Source organism: Simochromis diagramma, unplaced genomic scaffold (assembly GCF_900408965.1).
Source record: "Simochromis diagramma unplaced genomic scaffold, fSimDia1.1 OVJJ01000547.1, whole genome shotgun sequence".
NCBI lineage: Eukaryota > Metazoa > Chordata > Actinopteri > Cichliformes > Cichlidae > Simochromis > Simochromis diagramma.
Window position 1 is genome coordinate 77,886 of NW_024386956.1, and position 20,602 is coordinate 98,487.

Here is a 20,602-nt window from a genome sequence, read left to right on the forward strand (position 1 = left end):
TGATCCAGTAGGTCATTACAATGTACTAAATGTAAATCTGAGGCAGGGACAAATTGTCTTTGGACTTTCTCAAAAATTCTGGCTCTGTATAACAAAAGAATTAAAGGTATATTTAAAAGCAGAATACAAAAAGATCCAGCTCAGTATTTATTGGGGTTGCCAACTTGCCAAATTTCCAGATAAAAACAAATACAAACTATTATGTAAATGATTGTTTTTGGCAAGAAAATGTATTCTTTTCAATTGGATCAATGAAAAAACCACCAACAATAACTCAGTGGTACAAAGAAATCTTTAGAGTCTTACCAATGGAAAGACTGAGTGCAAAACTACGCAGTAATGACGATATCTTTTTGGCTATATGGCACCCTCTAATGCTCAGGTGTTAAACTCTGGCCCGCAGGCCAAATTTGGCCTGCAGCCTAATTACATTTGGCCCGCAAAGCCATACCAAATTACTATTAGAGCTGGCCTACTGGTATTATACAGCTAATATATAAATTGTTTAGTATTAAGCTTTGCTTGTTCCATATTCAGTTTTTCAGCAAAACTTGTTTGAGTCCATAAGAAGAGATTCATTCTTATATCTGGAGGAAGATTTTTTTTTTCAATAAATATTAATGTTAGCTCGCGACTTTGTTCCAGTTTTGAATTTTGGCCCACTGTGTATTTGAGTTTGACACCCCTGCTAATGGATTAATTACTTGATGATCTGAGGGAAATTATATTAAGAGGGGCAGCCCCACTTCAATGGCAGAATGGGTTTTTCAGAGATGGGTAAAATAAATGGGTGGTAATCCCAATTATTTACCATACTGTATTAGTTTTCCTTTTACATGTCTCAGACTGCTTATTGTGTTGTTTTTTGTTTTGGGGGGTTTCTTTTGTTTTTGTTTTTTTGTTCTTCTTCTTGTTTTTGTTGTTGTGCTTGTTGTTGTTTATTAAATCAAAAAATCTAAATAAAGAGATTAAATTTAAAAAAAATTACATTATTAACGGATGGCTAATGTGGCTATTTGGTAAGAGAAAAATGCTGCTCTACAACTCTAGACTACCAGTCACAAGGACAACAGCTGGAGAAACATCTGTCTAACTCTGACATCCACCAGCTCATCCATACAACAAACAAACAACAACCAGGAAGCAGCTTCACCTCTAATCACACACACACTCAACTCTACTCACTCACCTGGAAGGACGATCAAATCAATGCTCTGCCTCCATGCCTGTGTTCCACCTATCAATAAACTACACTCATATATTCCATCATCAGCAGTCGTCACATTCCTCAGGATCAAAGACACGTCTCCATCCTTCATCTGTCTGTCATGCAGATCCACCCGATTCTTAAAAGATGGATGCTGGTTGGCTGGAACAGACTGCCCATCCCGATGCAAAAACACATATTTATCTCCCAGGTCAGCTTTGCTCCACTCTACAACTGTGATGTTGTTGTTGTTTGAGTCTCGACATGGCAGAGTGACGTTCTGTCCAGACTCAGCTGTGATAATTTTTTCAGCTGTAAGAGCAAACAACACAGAGCACAGAGGTTAAAGGGATACAAGTATAACTATGACTCAAATTATTTACTTTAAATATGTTGCTTATTTCGGTGGCACAGTGGTTAATACTGTTGTCTCACTGCAAGAAGGTCCTGAATTCAATTCCACCATCAGGCCGGGGTCTGTGTGGAGTTTGCATGTTCTCCCAGTGCAAATGATCATCTGTCTCTGTATGTTAGCCCTGTGGCAGACTGGCGACCTGTGCAGAATGTACCTGTGGGGGGCGTGGCCTACAGTGCCATGCAGGTGCGTCCGCCTCATCTGCATGGCACCGTGGGCCACGCCCCGCCATAGTACCCTACCTCTCGACAGCTGGGATAGGCTCCACTCGGGTAATTGCTAATAGTTGTATAGCTAGCATTAATACGTGTGTGTGGGATCGGTTAACATTTATGATAGCTGACCTTCAAACATTCCACTAAAAGTATTTTCAGTGTTGTGAACATTAACTACTCCAGCTGTTAGTAAGGGGAGGGGCTGTGAGACTGCCCATCTGTAGAGGTGTGTGAAGTTGCGTTTCAGCCAGAGGAGGCAAAGAGTTGCACCTATTCATACTGTTACAGGTAAATATAAAATTCAGCTTTTTAACTCAATTGTATTTATTTTTAATCAGCAGTGGTACATCCTACACTTCTTCTACACAACTGTGCCCGTATGTACAAGCATATACTCACATCAAAACTACACAAAGTAGCCATCAAACAGCATATTACAGGAAGCATGCATAGATACATATAAAGGAAAAGCACTCTTTGGTCTTATGGTCCTTATTCCCCGTGCCGTCCATAGATACGTGTGTGTGTGTGTGTGTGTGTGTGTGTGTGTGTGTGTGTGTGTGTGTGTGTGTGTGTGTGTGTGTGTGCGCGCGCGCGCGATGAGTGAAAGAGAGGGCTCTTAAAATTAGGTGGTGTTCCCTTTTTTTTTTTTTTCTGCCTGTCCCGTTTGGCTCTTTTGCCATCAGAATTGTTGTCTAAAGGCAAAGAAAGATGACCAACAGATTTACTTTGCCAAATGGACCATCCCAGCCTTGCCATAATGGTCTACTTGATTCGCCTATTGTTTATTTTATTTTTTATTTTCACTTGCTAGATACGGGACAGACTTGAATGAGGAAAAGAAAGGGGAGAAAGAAAGAGGCAAAAAAAAAAAACAGCGGAGAAGAGGGACGGGGTTAAAGGGCAAAAAAGAAAAACCAATAGAATAAGCAGACAAAAATTGCATATATCAATCACCTGGATCACCTATTGAGAAAGAAAAAAGAAAACAAGCAGAAGAGAACAAGAGTAATAGAATAAACAACATCACAATGATATATGGGAATATGACAGTAAATACTAAATATTAAACATTATTGTGCAGCACATAAGATCAACAGAACACAGTGTGCTTTGAGGTAGGAGCCAAAAGGGGTGTAGTTTGTGTGTGTGATCACCCGTGTGTACACCTGTGAGCATGGACGCGCTTGTTTTTAAAAGGTTCTGTAATGATCTGCTAGAGGGTGTGGGGGGGCCACAGCCCCGTCCTCCAGGGCATGAAGCAGGTATGGAGGAGATCAAAACTCCAGACATCCAGACGCCCCCAGAACACAAGAGACCAAGGAAGACCAACAGAGGGGCAGCCGCACCACTGTCCCAGTAAGAGCTGAGGAGAGTCCCAGATGAGGGCTCATTCAGCAGCCGCGGAGCAGAAGCCAGGGGGAGTTGCAGTGAGAGAGGCCGAGGGCACCCCACTCCCAAAGTGGCCCGAGCGAGCCCCAGGCTCCAGTCTCCAGGCACCGATAAGCAGCCACCAAGGAGTGAGTCGGTGTGTACCTGGACGCCCATCCCCCACTCAACCAACGTGGAGACAGACATAGAGAGACACTGTACACACAATCACACTCCCCAAGCGTACTCTAAGCCCTGGGTCGGTTAGGTGGTGTTCTCATTGTATTAATGAAGGTAGCATGGGTCCCCACAGTTTCTCAAAAACAGGTTTCTCTAGTCCAGGGGTGCCCAAGTCCAGTCCTCGATACCGTCCTGCAGCTTTTAGATGCATGCATCCTTGTTCCGACACACCTGATTCAAATGAATGGCTTGTTACCACGCCTTGGGCAAACTTGATGGCATGCTGAAGAGGTAATCCAACCAATACAGCAGCACGCTGCAGCTGTATTGAGTTAGATAGTACAGAGTTAGAGAGCAAGAGAAAGAGCAAGAGAAAAGGAGACTGATTCATAAATGTCTTTGTTTGTGCTCTAACCTTACCCAAACAATGCTGCTCTACAACTCTAGACTACCAGCCACAAAGACAACAACTGGAGAAACATCTGTCTACCTTTGACATCCACCAGCTCATCCATACAACAAACACATCAACAACCAGGAAGCAGCTTCACCTCTGATCACACACACACTCAACTCTACTCACTCACCTGGAGGATCAACAATCAGACTGAGGCTGCTGCTGAGCCTCCATGATTGTGCTCCTTCCATGAAAAATTGGCACTTGTATAATCCACTATCAGTAGCTGTCACATTCTTCAGAATCAAAGATATGTCTCCATCCTTTATCTGGTCGTTCTGCAGATCCACCCGGTTCTTAAAAGATTGATGCTGGTTGGCTGGAACAAGCTGCCCATGTTGGTACAAAAGCACATATTCTGACTCCAGGCCAGCTCTTTTCCACTCTACGCTTGTGTTGTTCTTGTTGTTGTTTGGAGCTCGGCATGTGAGAGTGACATTCTGTCCAGACTCAGCTGTGATGATTTTCTGGTCTGAAAGAGGAAACAACACAGAGCAAAGAGGTTAAAGGTCAACGTAAATTATGATCGGAATTATTATTCTAAAAATGTTTATTTCCGTTGATATTGAGTTTTTGGTCACTCCCAGTGACAATCTTAAGCTCCTCCTGCCATTTTATTAGAGCCACTATCTTAAACCATAAGTCATATCCAGTCTGACTATAATTATGTAAAGCTTCCCTTTCTTTCTTGCTGCTATCCAGTCTCAAACTGTCCCATATACTTGTCTCCGCTCACTCCACCTTGCATGCAGTTTCTTCTTCACCTCTCTTGTGCATCATCCATTGCTTTGGACTCCAGGTCCAATCCCCCTACTGTTCACATTTCCATCTGTGTCCGTTATATTCTGTTTTTCTTCTGCCCACTTTCATTCCTCTTCTCTCAAGAGCATGCTTCCCCCTCTCAGGCTTTCCTCCACTTGCTCTCTACTCTCACTACAGATCATAATGTCATCTGCAAACATCATAGTACATAGTGATTCATGACTGACCTCATCTATCAGTCTGTACATCTAAAAGAAGAACAAGCTCAGACCAGATACTTAAAGTAATCTCACCTGGAAAAACAGTTAGGTGGATGATGCTGATGAACTTCCATGAGAGGGTTTCTTCAATGAAGACATGACACTTATATATTCCATCATCAGCAGTGTTCACATCCTTCATAATCAAAGACACGTCTCCATCCTTCATCTGTCTGTCCTGCAGATCCACCCGGTTCTTAAAAGATGGATGCTGGATGTCTGGAACAAAACTCCCATTCTGGTACAAAAGAACATATTTCTCTACCAGGTCAGCTCTGCTCCACTTTACACTTGAGTTGTTGTTTGGAGCTCGACATGGCAGGGTGACGTTCTGTCCAGACTCAGCTGGGATGTATTTCTGGTCTGAAAGAGGAAACGACACACATCAGAGAGGCCTCAGTGATAATATGATCCTTACCATATGGAGCACCAGCAGGGCTGGACTAATAATCTGGAATACAGGGCATTTTCCCCAATACACTTTTGGGCCAATGGTCCTGCGCATCGGCCGCACAAGCACTGACAGCTAGTAATGTGTCATGCTTTGTAGTGAAGCAGAAGACTCCCAACAGTAGTGTGTTTCCACAGTAGGCTATTTAACTGTCGTCCCAAATATACCACATAGAGCATAATTTCTATGGTGAACGTAAACGCAGTTATGATCAGTGAACAAAGTCCAGACTGCATGTTTTGTGGTCTGTTTTGTGCCTCGGGTTTCTCATTGGCTCACACTAGTGATGGCCAAATGAAGCTTTCTGAAGCACTGAAGCTTGTATTAAAAAACGATTCAGTACTCGAAGCTTTTCAATACAATCCTCTCTGGTGACATCTGGTGGCCAAAAATATGAAGAGCAGCTTGAATCCACAAAATAAAACCAACTGCTTCATTATGATTGCCCACTCTACAGAGTGGAATTCTGTCTGATGTTGGGCCACCGTTGTGTTGCTTTAAACGTCTATTTTTTGGGGTGACAAAAATGTTGTTTATTTCTTTAATAAATAATTTTGACCAGTAAACTCTCCTTGTTTAAACATGCACCATGGTGTGGTCTTTCTTTGCTTGTGACTTCTTGATGTTGGTAAATACAATAATTGAAAAATACCATGTTACATATATATACATATAATAATGTAATGTAATAATGCTTTGGGTGCCTTGAAAAGCGCTATATAAATCCAATCGATTATTATTATTATTATTATTAAAACACATTATGGAGTATGCTTCTGCTGTGAGGTCTTGCCTCCATGCAGGTATGCAATTAATCGCCGGAGAGGTGTATTTATAAATAATATTATATTAAGGAAATTTTCCCAGACATATTTTTGACCTGGGGGTAGAATTGATTGTGAAATGGAAAGGGAAAATGCTTATGAACTTGCAAATTAAAAACATGATGCATTTTCATTTTTATTTAAAAAGAGAATTTGTTCTAGTGTGCGATGGCCGAACCTGTTCCTTTTTGTGGAGATAATTTCTCCTGCCTTAAGGGAAATCCCTTCACATGAAACAGAGGAGGCTGGAGTGCAGAGAAACTGGTAGAGATGCAGTTATACAGTCTACCTGGGCCCCACCAACTATCAGCTGAAGAGAATAAATAAATGAAATTGCTGCACATTTGGCAGACTAACATTTTCAGATTAATTAAACAATAAAATATATATTTTTACAACATTACATGTAAAGAGTCAAGTGGAAGTTTTTCTAAAGTTATTTAATGATATTTATATTATGGAAGCAGATTTTTGACATTTTACCTTTTTCCCGTTTTCAGATATAATAAACACGCACAAAACAAAAGCAAACGGCCAGAACACAAAGCTGGAAAACCCACCCGATTGACAAAAATCAACTCAAAATGCTCCCACACAACAGAACCTCCTCTATTCCTCGCTGGCTCCAAATCTCTCAGTAGAAATATCAGTGGTTCGCTATCTGTCACCATCAAAACACTCCACGAATGATTCGCTTCCTTTTAAACCATTGAATCAGATACCGAAGCAGTTAGGCTCTAAATGAAGCTTCGGACGTCACTGATCACGTGACTCTGGCCAAACGAATCAAGCTTCGATACAGTGCTTCTGAAGCAGTGTGTTGATTTTTTTGACACACGCACCGGAGCTTCAGCTTCAAGCGGCCCATCACTAGCAAAAAGCATATAAATATGACTGACACCCGTAAACGAAGCAGCGTCTGGCTGCAGTTTAAAGAAGAAGCAGATACTCACTAAGAGGAGAAACCGCATCAGCCCATCCAAGCTGAGGCATTTTGATTGCACATGATTTTTCTGAATGTAAACTGAGTACAAATTGTTTGGCTGCTGAGTTTGGTTCTGTTTCTGTTCTGTGGATTTGTTTGCAGTGGCGTGTGTGTTAAATTAAAAGTTTGGTTAAAATATTAAAGAAAAGTAAGAATGCCTGCCGTCCATGCTGTTGTAACAGAAAAAATACAGAAAATTAGGCAATTATAATTAATTAGGCAATTGTTTATTCTCATAGAAACACTAAATGCGAAAGGATTTATCAACACACGAAACATTCATATTTGCCAAGTAAGGCTAAAATATGAGGCTACAGATGATAATAAATTAAGAGCCATTTGAGAGCCCAATGGCCAATCAAATTTCTTAATGCGACAGACACCTCCCCTACCTACGTAGTAGTAAGGTAGAAGTGGTCAAAAGGTGGAGCTGAAAAGCTGAGAGAAAGCAATAAAAGAAAAGAAAAATAGATTCAGCAAATGTGACAAATTAACAAACTGCATTGTGAACAGCAGTACCAGAAACCACTTATTTATATACAACTAGAGATTAGAAGAAAAATATCACGTAGTTTCTAAAAGTTAAATCTCACCTGTAGTTACAAACACGAAGAAACCGAAAATCCACCAGAGTGATTTAGATACAGCAGACATTTCCGTGTTTTCTAGGTCTGCTGAACCGACGTTTAGATTGTTCTCAGTTTCTTGTGATGTTGCGATTTTTTTCTTTTCAACAAAATAAATTTACGTTTAGATAAAGTAGAAAGTCACCGATTAAAATAACAGATCTAAATTTCAGCTGCTCGCTCAAACTCGAAACATTCAGTGTTAGTGCGACGGTTGGTGGGTCGGATCAGAGAATGGGGTGTGGCTGAAAGCAGAGACGTGTTCTACGACGCCAGATTTAACATAGCGTTAAAAGTTTTCTGTGACAGCCAGCCTTTTACCTGGCAAACACAGGCCCCATCCACCTCGACGGAATGGGAAGAGTTTGAGCTCTCAGCCAGTGACCTTTATCTTTAAACCTTAAATTTAAACTAAGGCGTTACGTTTTGCTGCTGTTATTAATGGAAAATACCATCAGACGCAAACATTTGTATCAACCTAGATCAGTTGTTAAACACGGAAATGTTTGTTGGAACTGCGTCGTTATGCTTCATTTTCCTGTTTGCCGGCTTCTTCGTTTCAGCAGGTGAGATTTAGCGATTCCATCTACTCGGTGTTTCTATGGGCTCAAATTATGGTTCTAATTGTTTTATAGTTGTAAATCAGAATGCGTATTTGTGAACTGAGTTTTGCAATATTATAAACCAAAATATCGGAACATTTTATGTTTGTGCATCTATAGATGAGAATTTGTGTGCGTGCAAACAATATTTACACAAGTTACATTTTTTATTTTGTTTTATTAATTAATTTATTATTATTATTTTTGTTAAGTTCTGGTACAGATACAAAGCAAAAACCTATGTGTAAAACTCTGTACTCAGCTCAGAGTTTCAGCTTACAAGTACGGATTTTGACCTGACTTTTTTTTCCTTTTAGCTGATTGGTCAATGTCATGTCAATCACAAATTCAACAATCCAATCAGAGAACAAATGGGTTGACTCTCTAGGTTTGCTCTGGCACTGGAATGCTGCACCTTGTCTTTTGCTCTGAAGGTGCTGTCACAGGTTTACATCACTTTTTATCCAAGGTTTCTGGTTAAGGAAAACCTGTCAGCATTTTTTAGCAGTGACATTGGCAATGTAAAAAGGGATGTAGTACAGCTCAGTCTGAGTATAATCGGTATAATCCTTCAGGTTCTTACTCTCAACAACCATTCATGAAGCAGTCCTGTAACTGAGAGACAACCTGCTCTGGCCAGATGTTAATTTTTTTGTGAGCGGTTTGAATCTTTTATTGAGACGGGTGACGGCTGGCATAAGGTGTAGTGAAACGTGGTCTGGCTGCTCCACATTAGGCTGTGACAGTCAGGGCCATGCAGAGAGGTTTAAAGGGGCGGGTGCTCAAAGTTAAAAAGGGGCACATTGAACCAGGCTGAATAACAACAACACACATTCATCAAGAATCTAATATGGGCAACAAGGCAAAGCAAACGTAGCCGATGTTTTACCTGATGGGTACAATGTTGCTGTGGATAGTGCTGGAGGGCAGGGCTGTGTTGATCTGAGACTGTAGACATTAAAAAGTCCATAGGAGAGATGGTAGCTGAATAAACAAGTGATGAAATAATAACAAATTGCAAAGATTGGTGACAGCGCTTGGAACCATAAAGCAACAAAAAACTGTGAGAAATAATTTAGGCTCTGCCTGTGAATCACTCTTTGCTTCTCTTCTTCCTTCCACCCATCATTTCATATATCACTCTCCACTTGCTGTCTATCTGAGAACAAGGCACAACTTGCTATTGCAATAAACTATAATCTAATTATCCACACCTATTTATGATGATTCCATTTGTTTCACTATCCACTCTGTGCAGGGCAAAGCTTATTACATGTTTAAACTGTAGAGATACAATAATTTTACTGGCCCAGAGGCCAGAGGCCTGAGGGCATCCCACCCCCCGGAAGGGGCCCAGCCGGGCCACAGGTGCCCAGCCCCGCCAGTCAGCCACCAGGAGTGAGCCTGTACATACATGAGCGCCCAGCCCCAGACGACAAGGACCACCAACGTCTGAGGGCATCAGCCACCGGCAGGGAGTGTGGTGAGGGGAGATAGGCCTCCGTACTTTGGAGGGCCTGAGATGTACCCAGAGAGGTTGAGTCAAAGACCCAACCTGACATATAGACACAGACGAACAGGCGCACGCGGACACAGACGTGCATTCCCACCCCATATGCACCACCAAATACTCGGCACTCTCCCAACGTGTAGACAGACACAAATAGACACTGCACAGACAGTCGCACTCCCCAAACATACTCTATATCCCAGGTCCAGGTACCCCCGCCCCCAGAGGGGCAAGCCGCACCTAGACCCAGGAGATGTAACCCTTCTCTCTGGGGTGGAGGCAAGCGGGCCACCTCCTTATCTGCAGTAGCAGGGAGGCCCCGCATCCCAGACCCCAGTCTGACGGCCAGCACCTCCTCCCAGCCCCCCAGCCCTGACGGCTAACAGAACCGGGGTGAGTAAAGACCTCAAACCTCCCTCCGCCCGCTCATATGTAGTGTTGCTGTGTGCTATTCTAAAGTGCATTTAAAACTCAGGAGAGCATGGTTCCTGCTTCCTCTCAGAGAGCAGCACGGCTCCTCCCAAAAATCCTTATTGTCTATATGCATTTAAATTTGAGGGTAGGGCACCAGCGCCAGAGGTGGGTTGGAATACACCGACCATCCTCTCGATGCTGTAAAACATGCCCACCCCCAAGGCCCTATATGTATGTGTTATGTGAGAGTGTGAGTAATGTGGATGTCTAGGTTGTGAGATAAAATTGAGGTACAGGCGGCCAGAAGGGGACAGAGGGGGATTGCCTCCCCTGCACCAGCTCCCCCGCTGACCCCAGTAGGCACCCCCACACTCTGGAACCGACCAGGGCAAGGGGGCCCAGGCCCATCCGGACCGGGGCCTGCAGCAGCAGCACCGCCCAGCCCCACAGAGTCCGGGGCAGCCCACCCGACTCCACCCCAGAGAAAACTGCACCCACCCCATCATCCAATCATCTCCCAAACTACACAAGACAATAGACACCCAGGTTGAGTTCATTCTCCACCTCTCCTATATCTCTCCCCCACCTGCAGAGTGAGCTCCTGTAGAGAGGAGACCACCTGTAAAGATATAACAACCTCCCCACCAGTTAGAGAGCCCCCTAGTAGGGCCGATGCACCAGAGGTCCCCTGCACTGGGGCTGAGCCCCCCTCACGTGGTTGAGTGAACGGGCAACATAATACGGTAAGAGCTTCCATATTTGGTGCAAGAACAACAGAAGTGGACACGCATCAAATGTAATTTCACTACAGGAGATTCAGTGATCATCGTGGAGGACTCGTTGCCTCAAACTCCAGGAGAATCACAGACACAGTTGTGGACAGAAAGGGACGTGTATATCATATTTGCATCAAGAAGTGGGTATTTTCAAAGAGCCAGTTTCTCAACAAAATCAGTCCTCTAAACTGAAGAGCAAGAAGTTATAACTGACTTTCTTTTGTTTTGTTTCGCCCTCTGTACACTCATCATACACAGAACTTTAGTGACTTCAAGTCGGGGTCATGATTACCTCCGTTATGTCACTGAACAATTAACTTTAAAACTGATGATGAAGATTCAAAAATATTACTGTAATTATGTTGGGGGTTTTTGGTTTTTAAAATAGTAATTATTTGAAATATAACAATTAGGCAAAACGTATATTTTTGGTTAATGTTCTGACTTAGGTTTGTCACCATGGTGATATCAATATCAATCTCTGCTTAAAAAAACCCCACCATTGCCAAAAGACAAGAACAGAAAATTAAAACTTTCAATCTGCACTGTATATGGACATTTCTGCTCTCCTTCTTGTCTGAAGATCATAAAATATTACTACTACTATAGTAAAATAAATATCTACCAAAAAGTATTAGCTGAAAAACACGTGTGGTGGAGGAAGTTGTCGAACCATTCTTATGGGAAAAGAAGCAATAAAACATAGTGAAAACACCTCAGTACATACAAAACTGTATCATTTGAAATTTGTGCAAAAAAATTTCAAAGCAATAACAATTACTTGTTATAAAATGTTCCTTATCAATGTTAAATGAATTAATGTTATTGCTGTATATGTTTAAGGTTAAGCTAATTTGAAATATATATTTATGTCCAGCATAATATTCTATAAAGTATATGTTTGTTTTGGGTGTCCTGTGAGGATCTATTAAATAATCTGCTGTCCCTGAGTTCAGAAACCCAGGCCTACATCTTGATTTATATAATAAAATATATTAATAATAAAAGAAATCAGGATTAAAAGGCTTGAGCAGTGTGTAACATGGTTAACTGTGGACATGTACAGGGGAGATTAAAATATTAATAAAGAATCCATTTACTGGGTTAACCAGCCAGCATGCTGGCTGGTTAAACGTATGACTTTCAGACATTCTCATAGATGCTAATAGAAGGCTGAGCCTGCACCTGGTCAGCTTGCCTGTTTTATTAGAGCGGACAGGTTCAGAGCTGCTGACCCCTCTCCATCGTTGTTAAAGCTTTCCTTGATTATTTACTAAAAGAGTTATGAAAAGCATTTTGATGCTCCATTGTTTCTAGATCACACATGTTGACCAAGGTGGTCATCAAGACAAAACTCCTCTTTTACGAAGCTAAATCACTGAAGGTAGTTTATTTGCTAATGCTAGCTGTTTCCACAGGAAGCACAGTTAGAAACTGATCTGAGTGCCTTGAAAACAGACCAGCAGCAGCTTTCCTCACATACTGCTCTCTCATCAGTGTACAATAACAGACCAGATGTTTATCCACAATGTGCATGCATAAACCACCAGAAAACAGCTGCTGGCCTCTCACTTTACCCAGCTCCAGTCATTGTTAATGGGAGGTAGACAACTATGACAATGAAATTAGCAAAGGTGTACATTGCCAACTGAGGCTACAAGAGGGCAGTAAAGTAAATGCTGGAGGCACATTAACTGACAGCCAAGGAACTTTATGACACGGCTGCTCTCAATGATAGAGATCGCCTTACTTTGGTACTTTTTAATTGGTCTTGTTTTTTTGGATTTGGCAAGTCTCGTCCTGACAGAACACCTGTTCTAGAGACAAACACACATATTTTGGTGCTTGTATCGACATTTATTTAATGCAATAAAACTCAAATGTCAAAGGAAACAAAATATAATAAAATAAATAATAAAATATATAGTATAAAAGGAAATAAACAAAATATTTAAAGTCAATCATTCTGATCATAATTGTAATTTGACCTTTAACCTCTCTGCTCTGTTGTTTCCTCTTTCAGACCCAAAGATCATCACAGCTGTGCCTGGACAGGACGTCACTCTGACATGTCAAGCTCCAAACAAACACATCATAGTTGTAAAGTGGAGTAGAGCTGATCTGGGAGATGAATATGTGCTTTTGTACCGGGATGGTCACTTTGCTCCAGATCACCAGCATCCATCTTTTAAGAACCGGGTGGATCTGCAGGACAGACAGATGAAGGATGGAGACGTGTCTTTGATTCTGAAGGATGTGAAGATTAATGACGCTGGAACATACGTGTGTCGTGTCTTCATGACGAGAAAAAGACGCTCATGGCATCTCATCAGCACCACCGACCTTCATGTTGATCCTCCAGGTGAGTGAGTAGAGTTGAGTGTGTGTGTGATCAGAGGTGAAGCTGCTTCCTGGTTGTTGATGTGTGTTTCTAAAGATGTTGCTGATGAGACTTTGTAGAAAGCAGCTGGTCTGAGGTGATTCTGCTTCCTGTTTGTTCTTTTGTTTAAAATCAGGATAATTCTTCAATACTCCTAACACTGTTTGATGTGTTTGTATTAAAGTTGTTTACAGTGTACTTTGGTTGGTGGGGCACAGCTGTTATCACCGAATCACAGGTTCAACAATTTCAGTCTCATAATAAAGAAACACATTTTCAGAAATGATGGTTTTATTTTCAAAGTCTCAAACATCTGTTTTAATGAGCTCGCACAGATCTTCATAAAACATTCGGATTAACCAAACATGAACGCTGACCCTTAAACGTGCTGTTACACACATTGGTGGGAGTTAACTGGCCGTGTTGCCTCTAAATATAAATCCAGTAATTTAAATCAGCAGGTGCAGTTTGCTTTAACAGCGGCCTTTTTTTTTTTTTTTTTTAATCCACAGCAAAATCCACCAGCAGGCAAAGTTTCACACTTTATTTTTTGCTGGAGAAATCTCACACCTGTTTCTCACCTGCAGGTCAGTCAGGAGGATTTGCTGGACCGAGAGTTGGTCTGTCAGTTGCTGTTGGGCTTCTTGTTACTGCTGGGATTATTGCTGTTTTGGGTCTTCTGATCTACAAAAAACTGTGTCAAGGTTCAAACTCTGATGATCCACAGAGCAAAGAACCTTTTCAAAAACCTTCAGATCATTAATCATGAACATCCAGTCTGATGTTATTTCTCTGCTGATCATCATGTTCAGACGCAGACCAACAGTGTGTGTCTGTGCTGTCTGTCAGTGACTCTGAACTACAATTTATTCATCTTCAGGCTTTCATATGAATTTCTGAGCTATAATCTCAGGATCACTGTTTTTTGTGTTACATCTCTTTAGATCTTCTTGCTTTCTTTTGAGTGAAGTGAATGCAACACCAATATGAAATATATAAATGTATAAAGTACAGATCCATGTAACAGCAGCTCGAATGTCTGTTTGGGTCCCTGTGACTTCAACAGTGAGTGGGAGGAGTCTGCAGCAGTCTAATCCTGGCTTTGTAGATACAGATATATGAAGCTGAATGATGTCAACTTCTTCATGCTCTGCTTCTCTTTAACTTTTCTGTGTCAATAAAGGCTTTCATGTAAACCTCCTGAATGTTCATTTCACTGTTTTTAATGTGCACAAGTGAACGTGAGTTTCCATCGTCAGTCTCAGGCTGAAATCTGATGTAACAGTGATTTCAGATCATTGTGATATTTACAGGAACTCTGGGCCTCATTTCTGTGTGTAAAACGCTGAAAACTACAGAGACAAATTCAAAGAGCACAGTGTAGAACAGCTGACTGCAGACTGTTTGATGTGCACCACTGTAACATGTGAACATCTGCAGCTGCTGCTTGGATTGAATGTAGTGAGCCTTCAGCTGTAGTACAACCGTCAGCAGAGATCATTCAAACTGGAGCACAAGTTTAACACAGCCGCTCCACCCAAAGACACCTTCCTAAAATCCAACATGGCTGCTGCGTGTAAACAGGAAGTGTTGGCTTCACCTTTAAAGAATAAGAGGAAGTGGAGCGAGGTCACCCGTCTTTGATTGCTGGTTCACACTGAAACACGAGGAGTCGGAGGGCTTTTCTTCTTCTCTGGTGCGTTTGTGCCTCCTCGTCTGAAGGAGGAGATCAAGTGGAGGAAGCACAGATGTGTCCTTGGCAGCAAAGTTTTACCTTCAGTTTTAATTGAAGGCCACAGCTGGAGGATGGACAAGTCTTCCTTTTTATTAGAAGCTTATTAAATAAAGATGTCTTCATTTCTTTAATGAAACTTTGATATCAGTAAATTATAAAGAAAGATCAGTCAGTATGTAAACACTGACTGTTTGAAATGCTCCCTTTTCTTATTTCCTAGAATGCATCCTAAACTCCTCACGTCTCACTCCCTCTCACTGGAGGAGAGGAGTCAAGGAAATGAGGATTTAAGTGAGCACAAGTGCAGTCCAGCTACAGCTGTGTTTATGATCTCAGGTGTTACAGTGTTCATCACATGTTTTTATGCTGACTTTCAATTCACAACATGGATCAAAGTGACAGACTTTGAAGGGAAGATAGTTTAACACGCTGTTCAAAGAGTCTTCCTCCCTCCATGGTTGTATGCTTCCCCAACCTGCGAGTGAGCGTCCTGTCTCTTGTATTGCCTGCAGTCTCGTGGGTTTATGTGGCCAGCAACACCTGGTGGTGGCTAACACAGAGTTAGGGTTGCTAAGAGTGGTCTGTCTTGTTTCTTCTTTCGGAGCAGAACTACATCACAGCTGAGTCTGGACAGAACGTCATGTTGCGTTTCAAACAACAAGATCACAGTTGTGTACTGGGATGGCAATTCTGATCTACTTAACCAGTTAATCATCTTTGTTTCTGAAGAAAGTGACGACTGGTGATACTTGAAGATACTGATAACACACTCAGAGTACTAAACACACTGTGTACAGGACTGTTTGGTGTTTGCACAGATGAAAATGATACAAACTTCTGACCTGTTAAACCAGCTGATCCAGCCTTTAGTCTGAGCTGCAGTCAGTCACACAAACAGGTTGAACAGGATGTGTTCTGTGCAGCACCTGCATGTAAAACAGAAGCAAAGCTGTTCCTGTGAAATGAAAGTGAAAGCCTCTCTGAGCGTCTCCCTGTAGAAAATGGAGGCTGAGCTCAGTCAGATCACTCAGCCTGCAGACAAAATGGAGGAGTGTTTGAGACGTGCAGATAAACAGTCACAGCTTTGTGTCTGAGGCCTCTGAGGGCTCAGGACCGTCCTGCTGTATCAAGTGCACGCCTCTCTGCACACACCCTGAGTCCTTATTGACATTTTCTGTAAGTCCTCATCTCTGAATGATTACCCACAGTTCATAGTGCTGTGACAGTCAAAGCATTAAGAACAAGGATGGAAATAAATACATACCCCAACCATGAGTTTGGAGGAATGTAGCTCATCATAAAAACACGATGAAGTGTTAACAACAATGAATATTTGGATTATTTTACAGTTTCCTCCTGTAAAGTGAGAGCAGATGTATTTCTTGTACTTCCACAAACAGCAGCTCTTCTTTTTTGTTATCAATGGATCAAGAACATAATTTAAATCTGGAACATTTCATTATCGTCATCATTTTATTTTATTTTATTTTATTTGTTTATAGCAAATGTATTTAACACATTTCCAGCACAGAGGATAAAGCTGATGCTCTGTACAAAGAACTTAAAGCTAAAGTTAGTTTTCCTAACAGTAAAAAGTAAAAATTTTTGCTCATGCACAAAAATGACTTAAAAAAATTCTATGGATTTAACTTCCTGTCATTTGATTGTTTCTCTGTTACTTTATTAATTTAGTTTAGTATAAGTGGCCATGACAGAGGTCTTCATCAATAGGAAACTCTGTAAGTGCCCAGAGGGCTCTGAGGACTGAAGATTTATTCAGAGGAGAGCTGCATGATTATAAAGTGACCTCTGTAATGTGCAGAAGAGCACAGAGCATGACTCACTGTCACATCCTCAGCCGTCACTGTGACACGTGTCTGTATGTACAAATCTCTACTTTTAATAAGATGTTTCAACATAGAGACATGAATCTAACACAGTAACAGCTGTCTTTGTTTCAGATCCAGCAGAGAAGAAACTCATTCACTGACAGAGACAAAGTTTTGTCACTGCGATAACGACTCTGAGCCGATGACTCGCTCTGATAACTCTGATAACATCTCCCTCCGCTCCCAGCAGCAAGTTTTCTTCTCCTGACAGTGAAACTCTTACAGATACAGATGTGATGCTGCTACACATGTTGGTAAATCTGACCCCTAATCTTCTTTAAATTCCAGCCTTTGTAGTGAACACGTTTTTCAAACACCAGGGTCAGAAGCATCACTTTGTCAAGGAGAGATGAGAGTAAGGTCATTCTCAGCACACAGCTCTGTTATTTCCTAACTCCTTATCAGTTCTCCTAGCGACGTTTTGCTGACTGCAGTGGTGTTTTCACTGAGGTCAGAGAAAGGAGGTTAGGAAAGGAGACAGGAGAGACATTTAGAGCACACAGGTAACAACTGCACTGAGCATGAAGGTGTGTCTGAAACATGATGAAGCTCGTCTGGTGCAATGATTGCAGTCTGCTCCAGGGCAGCTGGAGAGTCGTGTTTCGAGTTTTCCCCTTTTGAAAAATACAATAACATCCAGAAGCTTCTTAACAATTTTCAGAAAATAGTCTTTGAATGTGTTTTATTTTATTTCGTAGGATCCATTAGAGTGACAGAAGATACATTTAATGATGTTAGTGGAGAATTGTCAGAGTTTAGTAAGAGGTCAGCGTGACAGTTTATGGTTCACCTCTCTATGTGTTTGTTTCCATCTTGTGTTCTTATATGTTGTTTGTTTGAAACTTGTGATCAGTATTTTAAAGCTCTTAAACTGAACTCAGACACTTAACAAACTGTTCAGACATTGAAATGAATTGTTCCTCTGAGTATCTGAACCTGCTGTTGTGTTGCTTTTGTGTGCTGGTGTCACTGATGGCTGCTGCTGCTGCTGTGACAACAAACACACAAACAGTTTGATGTCATCAGAAATCCCTCTGGAAATTGTTGGAATTAAATAATTTGCAGTGCCTCGATAATTCTATGCTTTTTATTAACAATAAGTGTTATAAAGTTATATAGTATTAAGTGGACACAGCCCTGAGAAATAATTGGATTATCAGATGCCTCTGAGGAATCAAAAGAACAAATGAGTATTTACAAAATACTCAGAAAAAAAAGACAATTTATGGTTTGAAGCTGATGTACTTTCACACTCCAACACTGTTATTATGTCCTGCAGTCTGAGTGTGTAACAGCACTGCCCCCATGAGGTCAAACTGAAGCATTGCACATTATAATTCTCATCCAGTAAACTTTAAACTTCCACTATGGGCTCAAATTGTGCTCATAAATATTTTTTGCGTAGTTGTGAACTGAGTTTTGTAACCATGTAAACAAAATATCTCAAAATGTTATGTTTGTGCATCTACAGATGAGAATTTGTGTGTGATTTGTGTTTGTAAAAAACTAAAGTTACACAAAAGTTAAATTTTTTTGTTAAGGTATGTTTACTACAAAGAAAACGACCTGTGAAACTCTGCGCTCCAGTTTCCTGCTTGTGTGTGAGTTTCAACTTGCAAGTACAAATTTTGACCCGATTTTTCCTCCTTTCGGCTGATTGGTCAATGTCATGTCAACCACAAATTTAACAATCCAATCAGAACAAATGGGTTTGGCTGTAGGAGTGGTGCTTTACTGAGCTGCAACCCGTCCACTCAGGGTCAGAGGGGCAGGAGAAACAGGCTGGGGTCCAGGAATGTCTGTAAAACGAGAGAAGAAGGTTACTAGGAGAAAGCACTAAGAATTACTTGGCCAGCCGGAGCTACACTGATGGTAGTTAGCACAATGATCCAACGAAGAAGCAGACTCTCCCGCGTTCTTAAGTAGTGTGAGAGGGGCATCACTCATGATGAGAAGCCATTGGGTGAATATGGTAGATGACCACAGGTTATAATCCAGAGCTTAACTTCACACAGCTTAGAAGAGGACGAAACATAGCCACAGGGCTATTGTCAACACACCAGTGGAAGCTGGGGGTCATCCGAGGGTATCTTTTGTACCTCCATCACATAGAATGAAGTCCAACTTGGATTTAGCAAAACTGACCTTCCTCTCACATTTTACACACCTTTTAGACAGGTTCCACATTGTTGGATGGGTCAGATGTATCCTTCATAGCCCAAGCTATCCCAGAATTCATAGCGCAGCCCAGCCAATTCCAGCTTCAACAATGGTGGCCGCTACTTAGTTTCAATATTACTCTGATTACGGTTTGTGAGTCATACTTTTAAGATATTTAGACGAGAATGTAGCTGTGTAAACTTCAAATATCTGCTCGGTTTATCAAGACATCACATATTCGTAAAAGTGCTTCGACGTTTTCGGAGACGTCTGTTACCCACCAGCTCGATAGCTAGAAGAGAACACATTGAGGGCACATTGTTTTCAGATCCCTGTGGTGAATTGGTGGTAACTTAAAATGTTATTTTTTGGCTATTTCCAGTGTTTTATTTGTTCCTGAGTAAATCGGTTCAGCTGAGATTAAAGTTATTAAAGTTAGTTTTCACAGCTGAATAAACTTCAAACAGAAAACTGATTAAACAGAAGAGTAAGATGGTGGAGAACGTACTCCAGTGTCCTGTTATATTTTAGCAAGCAAGGAGCAGACGGCGGAGTTTATTACACTCCATCGAGACAGCTGGTGACACAATTCTGAAGGCTAGACCGTCCCATTTCGCAGCCTTGCACTTCCAGCCTTCTCGGTCTTCGGAGGACATGGTCGACGCAAACCGAGAAGGCTGCGTCCTCTGGGTTTTGGGACATAGCTAGAATCTTTGTCCACATCTCCTATTTTTCTCAAAACAACAGTAATAAATTACATTACTTTGACATTTTTTTAAATCGTACAAAAACAATTTGCTATAATTGGCAGCTTGCAATTTACTACAAGTTGCATTTACTGAAAAAATGTGTTGCAGGGCTGGTTTGGATCTTTACAGCTCAGTTACAACACGGCCAAATGTTCTGTGGCACAGACGTGGCGCTGAAGTCACTCCACACGAAGGAAACACAGATGAGCCCTGTGTGGGCCAAAAAACACAGATAGTGTATGTGATTCATACTAAAACACATCAGGGGTGTCTCATTGTTGAATCGGCTGACCTCCATTCATTACCATCGAAACCCACTGCAGGTAACTGTCTACAAAAAACAATAAATACATTCAGTATTTTTTGTCTGTCCTAAATCGTCTGTTTTGATTTACAAAAGTATAAAACTGTATGATTATGAAAGATCTAATTTTGCTGGTTCTTATATAGTGAGACTCATTCACCCATTTCCACACCCAAGTGTTTTCTGTGTGGAGCAGCTTGATGTTTGTATCTTCCCCAAAGACTTCTCAGAGTGCAGACTGGAACACTCAGGGGTGAAACCACCAACCTTTCAACCAGCTCAACCTCTGAGCCACAGTTAGCCCAAAAACATTCAACAGGACACACAGAA

General features: G+C 41.4%; 2 protein-coding genes across 2 annotated transcripts; one reads left to right on the forward strand and one right to left on the reverse strand.

The window, feature by feature from the left end:
* Positions 1 to 611: 611 nt before the first annotated feature.
* On the reverse strand, positions 612 to 7,942 carry LOC120737773 (junctional adhesion molecule-like). The gene is made up of 4 exons (XM_040038634.1): positions 7,721 to 7,942; positions 4,901 to 5,230; positions 3,976 to 4,317; positions 612 to 1,519 (listed from the first exon to the last, which is right to left on the reverse strand). The coding sequence occupies exons 1-4, from the start codon at positions 7,779 to 7,781 to the stop codon at positions 1,182 to 1,184; spliced, it is 1,071 nt and encodes a 356-aa protein (XP_039894568.1). The 5' UTR covers positions 7,782 to 7,942; the 3' UTR covers positions 612 to 1,181.
* A 136-nt stretch (positions 7,943 to 8,078) lies between these two features.
* LOC120737774 (programmed cell death 1 ligand 1-like) lies at positions 8,079 to 14,635 on the forward strand. The gene is made up of 3 exons (XM_040038635.1): positions 8,079 to 8,319; positions 13,079 to 13,417; positions 14,023 to 14,635. Exons 1-3 carry the CDS (start codon positions 8,256 to 8,258, stop codon positions 14,196 to 14,198), a joined length of 579 nt encoding a protein of 192 aa, XP_039894569.1. The 5' UTR covers positions 8,079 to 8,255; the 3' UTR covers positions 14,199 to 14,635.
* The last annotated feature ends 5,967 nt before the right edge of the window (positions 14,636 to 20,602 follow it).